Source organism: Ictalurus furcatus, chromosome 25 (assembly GCF_023375685.1).
Source record: "Ictalurus furcatus strain D&B chromosome 25, Billie_1.0, whole genome shotgun sequence".
Lineage (NCBI taxonomy): Eukaryota > Metazoa > Chordata > Actinopteri > Siluriformes > Ictaluridae > Ictalurus > Ictalurus furcatus.
Window position 1 is genome coordinate 18,656,626 of NC_071279.1, and position 9,397 is coordinate 18,666,022.

Below are 9,397 nucleotides of genomic sequence, written 5' to 3' on the forward strand. Positions count from 1 at the left end.
ATCGTATATATTGTATAAAATCGAAATGTTGTGAATAAGTTATCTCCACGTCATCTCCAGAAGTGACATTTTTACCTCTGACTGTTACAACGTGCCGACACTGGAGACTCCTTCTGACCTGAACAGACGGTGGTGTAAATGTAAATAATAATATAAATCCGCAAATACAAATCTGCCAGGGATTCCTCCTACGTGTCGAGGTTCCCATGCTGACGCACGCCGTGTGCTTATGCTTTGGTTTCGGTTCTCATCCTGTCTCCGTTGGTTTGTTACCTGGTTGTGTTCACCTGCTTTGTGCTACTTCCGGATTTATTTGAGACCATATTCAACCGTTTTCAACCCGCTGAGCCGTCATAGAAACTCCATTTTGGCCTGTGTTTTTCCGAATAAAAAGGACCATAAAAGTGTGATAAAACTGGACAACCAGATAAAGAAGGTCAGTAAGAATTATTCCACAAGCGACATCGCACTCCCACTGTTTCTCACGTTGACCACAAACTGATGATTCCGTGTCAAAATATTCCTCGTGAGGCCTTCACCGGCGTGTAACGGGTAAAGAGTTCCCACGTGTTGGTTTCTGTTTTCGAACTTTTTCTGACGTTTTTCATCAAATGTGTTTTAGTCTAAATTGAAGTAGCACACTTCATTTATATTACTGATTTTTTACATTTATTTTACTGATTATTTGCTGAAACTGTAGTGATGGGAATGATTATTAAAATAAACACGCCTTTCCTTCCTATTTTCTTTTCCTCCACGCCTTCTCATTTTCTTGTATTACATTACCTTTTTGTTTCTTTTTAACATATATGTTCATTCTTTTTTCCTTCTGTCCATTTCTTCCTTTTCTTATTGACATCTTTCCTTCTTTCTTTCATTCCGCTCCTTTATTCCTCATGGAATTCGCAGATTTCAGCACACTGAATGGCGTAGTATGAAATCTGCATCAAATTCATACATCCTTCCTTAATTCTTTTATTCTCCCTTTCTGAACTATTTCCTGGTTTCCTTTTGTCTGTTTTGTGTTATATTTTCCTTTTTATATATACATTGTCTTTCTTTCTTTCTTTCTTTCTTTCTTTCTTCCTTCGTGTCTTCCATGCTGTACTTATTTTTTATTTGCTTTCATTTGTTTTGTTTTTATTTAACTTTTCAAATATATGTTTTCCTTCTTTTTCTTTCTTTCTTTCTTTCTTTCTTTCTTTCTTTCTTTTTTGCTTGCTTTCTTTCCTTCCTTCTTTCTTTCTTTCTTTCTTTCTTTCTTTCATGCTGTTCTTATTTTTGATTTTTGTTTTTATTTTACTTAACCAACTTCTATTTATTCTCCGTCTTTCTGGTTTCCTTTTATCTTTCATTCTTTCATTCCTCCTTTCTTTGACGTCGTCACGAGCAGGAGGCGGGTGGATGTAAGTGTTAGTGACACTAGAAGAATAGAAACTAATTGAATCGAAACCTAGGAAACCAGGGTCCACCGGAGCTGGAGTAAATACACTGAGATAGACAGAGATGAGTGTATTAGTGAAAGAAGCCAATGAGGGATAGAGGCGGGGACAGGACCAGGAAGTAGAGCAAAACTCCACGTCAAAATAAAAGCTGTGAAAGGAAATAAAACCAGAGCGGCGAACACCACGCTCTCTTTATATCACCAGAAAACCTGAAAGAGATTTCATTTTTTTGTCAGGAAATGCGATGACCATTTTGTGTGACCAATCAGTGATCTCTAGCTCCGCCCACATGCCCCTGTTCAGTACTTCGCTACAGTACGACTCACTCAGTTCCAACAATAATAAGAAAATATGCAAGGATGGGTTGATTTTTCTTTCCGCATGGTCAGTGTGTCCTGTGTCTCTCCGCAGACGGACTGCTCCAGCGACAGCGAGAGTGAAGATAACTTCATCGTCATTCCTCCTCGTGATCACCTGGGTCTGGCCATCTTCTCCATGCTCTGCTGTTTCTGGCCTCTGGGCATCGCAGCCTTCTACTTCTCTCAGGGGGTGAGTACAGAACACATCTCGCTAACGCTGCACATTGCACTAAATCCGAGTGTGGAGCTGGTGAGGAGTTCTGCTCTGTCCCCACACACACACACACACACACACACACACACACACACGTACCAGCTCCAGCTCACACGTCATTAACAAGGCCAGCGTAGAGGAACATCTGAATTTCTCCATCTGTCTCATTTCTGTCAGCATGAGAGCGTTTTCCCTTTAATGCCTGCTGTGAATCTCTCGCTTCACGCACATGCTCAAAAACCTTTAGTCCAATCATCAACACCTTCCTCAAAAATATAAAATTATAACTGCTTCTTCTCCTTCTTCTCCTTCTTCTCGCTCTCTCGATGAAAATGTAATCATTTTCAAGCTTTTCCCACTGAAACACACCGACAAAATTGCTCTAAATTGATTTATTCTTTGTTCATTTTTGCTCCCTGTTTTCCCGTTCTTCTACTGGTTGTGTCCACATGTAGTTTTTTCTTTCCCTCTCTTCATATTCCTTCTTCTCTTCTTTTCGTGTATCTGTTCTCCCATTATATCACTCATGAAACTTTCTTTCTTTCCTTTCTACTTTTCTAAATGCGTTTTCTTTCATGTGGTGTATTTCCTTTTATGTTGACTTTACTTTGTTTTTTTTCTTTTGTATTCTTTCCTTTTTCTATTATTTATATATATATATATATATATATATTTTTGTTATTTCCTTTTGCGCTTCTTTCTTCACTATTTTCTGCATTCCTGCTTTTTCTCTTGTTTCTCTTCTTGGTTCAGCTTTCATTTGACACGTTATGTTTAACAAGCCGTTCTTTTTTTCATTATAAAGAAGTAAAGGAAAGTCTTCTGCGCCACTGAGGCCACGGCAGGCGGAGCTACCGGCTAAATGATCTTGTCAGAAGCTAATTTGATTCTGCAGGAGTAATTATGATAATAATTGTGGTGTTTAGAGAGGAGCTGAATGCAGTGCTGGAGGTGAGCAGGTGGAGAAATGGAGGATGGTTTTAGTGTCTGCTTCCTCAGAGAACTGAATAAACTGTCTCACCTCCACAGCTGAGCACTGCAGAATGTTAACAACGATTACGCCCACTCGGTCCTACTTCTGCTCCCTCAGCATGCCTGCTCCTCCTCCCTCTCTCTCTCCCTCCCTCAGCGTCCCCACTCCTCCTGTCTCCCTCAGCATCCCCGCTCCTCCTCCCTCCCTCTCTCCCTCCCTCAGCGTCCCCACTCCTCCTGTCTCCCTCAGCATCCCCGCTCCTCCTCCCTCCCTCTCTCCCTCCCTCAGTGTCCCCACTCCTCCTGTCTCCCTCAGCATCCCCGATTCTCCTCCTGTCTCCCTCAGCATCCCCGATTCTCCTCCTGTCTCCCTCAGCATCCCCGCTCCTCCTCCCTCTCTCTCTCCCTCCCTCAGTGTCCCCACTCCTCCTGTCTCCCTCAGCATCCCCGATTCTCCTCCTGTCTCCCTCAGCATCCCCGATTCTCCTCCTGTCTCCCTCAGCATCCCCGCTCCTCCTCCCTCTCTCTCTCCCTCCCTCAGCATCCCCGGTTCTCCTCCTGTCTCCCTCAGCATCCCCGATTCTCCTCCCTCTCTCTCTCCCTCCCTCAGCATCCCCGGTTCTCCTCCTGTCTCCCTCAGCATCCCCGATTCTCCTCCCTCCCTCAACGTCCCCGCTCCTCCTCCCTCCCTCAGCGTCCCTGCTCCTTGTCTCTCCCTCAGCATCCCCGATTCTCCTCCCTCCCTCTCTCCCTCAGCATCCCCGATTCTCCTCCCTCCCTCTCTCCCTCAGCATCCTCTCTCCCTCCTTCCCTCTCTCCCTTAACGTCCCCACTCCTCCTCCCTCCCTCAGCGTCCCCGCTCCTCCACCCTCCCTCAGCGTCCCCGCTCCTCCACCCTCCCTCAGCGTCCCCGCTCCTCCTCCCTCCCTCAGCGTCCCCGCTCCTCCACCCTCCCTCAGCGTCCCCGCTCCTCCTCCCTCCCTCAGCGTCCCCGCTCCTCCTCCCTCCCTCAGCGTCCCCGCTCCTCCTCCCTCCCTCCCTCAGCGTCCCCGCTCCTCCTCCCTCCCTCCCTCAACGTCCCCGCTCCTCCTCCCTCCCTCCCTCAACGTCCCCGCTCCTCCTCCCTCCCTCAGCGTCCCCGCTCATGTTTTTCTTTCTTTCTCTTTTTTCTTTCTGTGCTGTTTTTCCTTCGCTCTTTTCTTCTGAAATATTTACACGGTGCACATGTTTAACATCTATAAATTCTTCTTTTCCCCATCGGTCACTTTCAGCTCTTTGTGTGCCGCAGTTTCCTTCAGGAAGTGTAGCTAACAGAATCACTAGATCCATTAGTACGTCTAGTCTATAATCTTCGCAGAAATTACCCAGATAATCGTGGTAATAATTATGTTATCATGTCAGACTAATCCGCTCTGATTAGGGTTTAAATCGGAGTGTTTTATCCCCCCAAAAATGGGCTTCGGCTTCAACTCCGTGCTGATCCCTAAGACCGCTGTGCATCTCCGAGTCCGTTATAGACATCTCCAGTTCAATTAGCCACGTGTTTGTTTGTGTGTCAGAGAGACAGAGAGACTAGGCAAGGGAACGACTTTGACACAAAGATTTCTTCCAATGAATGAAAAGTACCAAAAATATGTTTGCACAACTCGGAGTTCAGCGTAGACACACCGGCGTCCGAGTGGCATATTATCGACTGTCACAGAGTGAAGGGGTAAAAAAATCAATATTGTTTTTCTGGGATTAGGAGGTCTCTCTCTCTCTCTCTCTCTCTCTCTCTCTCTCTCTCTCTCTCACACACACTGCAGTCACACGGGATTTGCAGCTCACGGTGTGTGAAACTGCGGCTAAAACAGACATCAGTGTGTGAAAGGCCACGAGAAATAAACACACCGCTGCAAAATAAACTTCAGTTTCACTGCGATGTGTTTGCAGAAGGATGCGGTGTGTGAGTTAATAACACGGAGCGGCGCTCAGACGGAGCTTTGAGCTTCATTTAGGCTGATGTACTCTTCCTGACTGCCGCCATCTGCTATATGAATCTGAATTTATTTCAATCTCAAAACTGCAAGGATGCGAAAGCAGCGGACCCTCCGCATAAGACCTCGCATCTGTACTTCGTCTGGTGTATAGTGTAAGGAATTAAACACACCGGGTCACGATGTTAGAGGAAAATAATCAACCACAGGGTCTTCTACCACAGCAGTCTGCCAACACACACAGTTATTATCACAGACGCATCATGCTTTTATTTTATCCATTTATAGTTACATTTCATGTTGTGCAACATATACAAAGTCTTTATAAATAGCCGGGGTGTTTTTTTTTTGTCTCTCTTGAAATTAATAAGACATGAAAACAAACAAAAACACGCAGCTTGTCACGTTACTGAGAAATAAGCGTAAAGTCTGTCCTGAAAACGTAAAGTTACGGCTTTACCTCCGACACCGGAGACTCCTTCCGTAAACGCGAAATGAACATCTCCTTGCAGAAAACTCCACCATGTCAACGATGATTATTTTATTTTATCAGAACGTATTTTCTCACGTGCGTCACCTTTTTAACCTTGAAACGTGTTCACTGCTTGTAGTAGCAGCTCGCAGCTCTATGATATTGATGTGAGACCCCGAATGGACACGAACCGACTCGCTAGCACGTGTTCCGCGCGTTTCCTCCATCCATCCATCCATCCATCCATCCAGCTCCATTCACACAACCGTGAAAGACTCGTCCTTGGGGAGCGTCAACCCACAGCTAAATGATTCAAACAGATGAAACAATTACAACATTGACATCGCGCTAAAAGAAATTAAATGGGAGCGAGGCTGCAGCTTTGAGCCACAGCCTTCAGCTCTTATTTCTTCCCACACACACACACACACACACACACACACACACACAGTTTTGGAATTGAGTTATTAGAGAATGTCGATGAAGGATAAAAGCTTCGATGATGGATAAAAGCTTCCAGTAGAATCTACTGTATAATGCATATTCATCACAAGTTTTAAAACAATGCTGTCCTAAAATGCCTTATGTTGCCATGGATACAAACTGGGTCTTATCTCCTCACTACTCACTTGGTGGATTGTCCGGTTAATCGTGACGCTAAAACAAAACGCAGAGCCGCTCCACCGTGAAAGCCAAGGCCGAGAGGAGAGCAGCTTCGTACGAGCAGCGGAACAAAGAAAATGACACTTAAACCAGAGATTCGAAAGACGTCTCACTGAGGAAGAGACCTCGCCGCACAGATAATAACGCGCTCGGCTAGCTTCTAAAGTCTGAGTCCTCTCGAAATAGGTCACAAATGGAGAAAAAAAAAAACAAATCAGTACAATAAAGTCATCCTTTTAAAATAATAAAATGAAACCTTTGTTAAAGTGCAGCTATTACGGTTCTCCAGATATTCCCTTTCATGGAGTGTGTTATATACGCAGCGTGTCTGTGAATGTAAAACGTCTGCAAGGTTTCAACAGGCAAAGCGCACGACAAACGGAGTTAAAAGAAGGAATCGATTCTGAACGGCTGAGTCGAGTCGTTAGTGATTCCAGACTTTACTTCCTGTACTAACCTACGTAGGTTTGTAACAAAAAGCCCCGCCTCTGGTCTTCATCGGCTGCGCGCTGACAGCGGTAGACCAATCACGACAGACTGGGACGTCTGACCGATCAGAGCAATTAGGCACGTTTCAAAACCATCATAGGAGCGCTTTAAAGAACAAGTGCTTGTAAGAGGAAATCAGCTGGTAGGTTGTTAAAGCACCTTAAACCACAGCGCTGTTGAGTTCTCGAACCTGATTGGTCAGAAAGTGTTGATTCGTTTTTTATAGCAGCAGGTGCAAATCTGCAAATATTAATGCGCTCGTTGTAATGCGTTATTGTTTCTATAGTAACAGCTGATTCACATGGACATAAACTTAGCAAATGGCGTATCACGTATGGAAGGAGTCTCCAGTGTCAGTGCATGCTATTATAGTAAAATAACGAAGTCCTGAGTTCCTGTTGATTCTTTTCCTATGACAGCACTTCCCTGAGTGTTCTATTCCTCTTATACCACTGTGGTTTATCAACCATTACAATTTTTTTATTTATTTATGAATGTAAGAATGACACATCGTACTTTTTATCCATTTATAGTTAAAGTTAATGCTTTGGAGCGTCCGTGACAACAAGTTAGTTCCTGTTCTCGGTTACGCTCGATCAGCTATAAACAACTCTCTTCCTTCTTTCTTTCTTTCTCTTGTTGTTAATACACCCCCCCCCCCCCCACCAAAAAAAGAAAAAACGCAGCTTGTTACGTTACCGAGAAACCGCAAAGAAGCGTAAACTCCTCGGATCCGAAGATGTCGGAAAACGTCAAGCTACAGCTTTACCTCTGACACTGGAGACTCCTTCCATAAAAGTGAAATAAACATCTGCTTACTGAAAACTTCACCACGTCAACGATTTCACACGTTTTTGTTTGTTTTAAATCCGTTTTTGCCGAGCGTCTGCCGTACAAGCCTCTGTGAACGATCTGTTCCTATAGAAATGTGTTTCGGTAGTGAATTTTCGCTTTAAAGATGCACGGTTCTCGGAAAGGACTACTTCAAACCACACCGAAGAGCTGCATCACAGGCTTGGAAATGCGTGTTAATGGCTCTCTGTGCTTTGGGATTAATTCCTCAACGAGTGTAAGGTTGAAAATATGATCTAAAGACGACGTGACAGCTCGGTGTGATGCAGACATACCGCAGCGGGTTGCTTTTCAACTCTTCACACACACACACACACACACACACACACACACACACACACACACACAGGCATTAATTCAGATTTTCTTTCATTGTTGTATTAACCTTCTCAGTGTGCATCTCAGAGCTGCGGGTTTGATTCTTTCCAGTGTTTCCAGATATCAAAGTGCTTCATTCAGTTGTGTGTGTGTGTGTGTGTGTGTGTGTGTGTGTTCTGTTTCACATCATTTAGGAATGCATGTGAATGTATGTGAATAGTGTCCTTGCTGCAGCATTCTTTGTCGGAGAAGTAATAAATGATCAGAAAGGAAGGGTTTGGAAATGCAGGCTCTCTTTCATTACTCATCTTTTCTCTTCTTCTTCTTCTTTTTTGTTTTTCAGACCAGCAAAGCCGTGACAAAGGGTGACTTCCCAATGGCCAGCATCGCGTCTAGACGAGCTCTGTTCCTGGCCGCTCTCTCCATCACCATCGGCACTGGGGTGTACGTGGGGGTTGTGGTGGCTCTCATCGCCTACCTCTCCAAACCGGGGCATATATAGCAGGCTTAATAAGGGACTGGAAACTGCAGTAGCACCTCTGACATTTCGGCAGACCTCCCTCTCACAAACACGTCCCCTTCTCATTTCCTTCTGTTCCGAGAGAGAGAGAGAGAGAGAGAGAGAGATCAATTCAAAAAGAGGACATTTGGGAAATCTTGGGAACTCTTGATTAAAGGTGGCTGGGAGGGAATGCGGGACTTGCGCGGACATGGTCTCGGTTCGTGCTGCGCTCACCGCTGCTGTTTTTTTTTTTTTTTTTTGCGCACAACATCGCAAAGGACAAAACACAAGAAGCTCTCTCTGAAGCAGAGCTCATGTTTTCAACATGAACAGATACTTTTATTCTTGGTTAAATGCATCGCCGGTGTCCAGGGTTTGACGACATCCCTGCTCGATACCCCAAACTCTTTACCGTTGTTGTTGTTGTTGTTGTTGTTGTGTGTGTGCGCGTGTGTGTGCGTGCGTGTGTGTGTGTGTGTGTGTGTGTGTGCGTGCGTGTGCTAACATACTAACGTGGCATCTGAACAAAACTAACTGACTGAGGTTTAAGAAAATCAAATCCTCTTATTATATGGTCACTTAGCAAACAGCTAACGGCATGAATACTGAATACTGACACCTTAAACGTGTTTATTCATTTTAAAAAATAATAATAATTTAAAAACAAGGGGGGGGGGGGTCATGGCTCGGCTCGGGGACAAACCATCGCATCGGTATTCCTGTCTGAGAGAAACACACCTGCCTCTGCTGCTCTCTGTGCTCGTGCCTCTCGGTAGGGGCTTAGCTGGTGTTTTGTATTCTTTGCGTTTCTTCGAAGTTTCTTCGTTCTGCCCAAACACAAACTTTGACGTTCTTCGTCACTACGATGTCCGAGGTTCTGAATCCTAACAGGAAGAAAACCAAAACACCTCCAACAGTAAAAAAAAAAAAAAAAACAGAAAAAAAAACACCAATTGGTTTCAGATTTGTTTCGCATTGTGTCAGTGTGGTTTAAGCTCTGGCTCGACATTACTGCTGAAACACGGGCGGAATAAGAGTAATGAGAAACAAGGGTACATTCAAACTCTTTTTTTTTTTTTTTTTTTACCTGAGTGGTTTTCAATTCCAGTTCTGTCCCAGACCCGACAACACATTT

General features: G+C 44.5%; 1 protein-coding gene across 2 annotated transcripts in view; it reads left to right on the plus strand.

Moving 5' to 3' along the window:
* syndig1l (synapse differentiation inducing 1-like) overlaps positions 1-8,924 on the plus strand; it is a 32,133-nt gene extending 23,209 nt beyond the window's left edge. For both annotated transcript variants that reach the window (XM_053613746.1, XM_053613745.1), the window contains 2 exons: positions 1,857-1,994; positions 8,104-8,924. In XM_053613746.1, coding sequence (XP_053469721.1) covers positions 1,857-1,994; positions 8,104-8,262 — 297 coding nt within the window. In that variant the 3' untranslated portion in view covers positions 8,263-8,924. The remainder of the gene's footprint in view (positions 1-1,856; positions 1,995-8,103) is intronic.
* Positions 8,925-9,397: the final 473 nt, after the last annotated feature.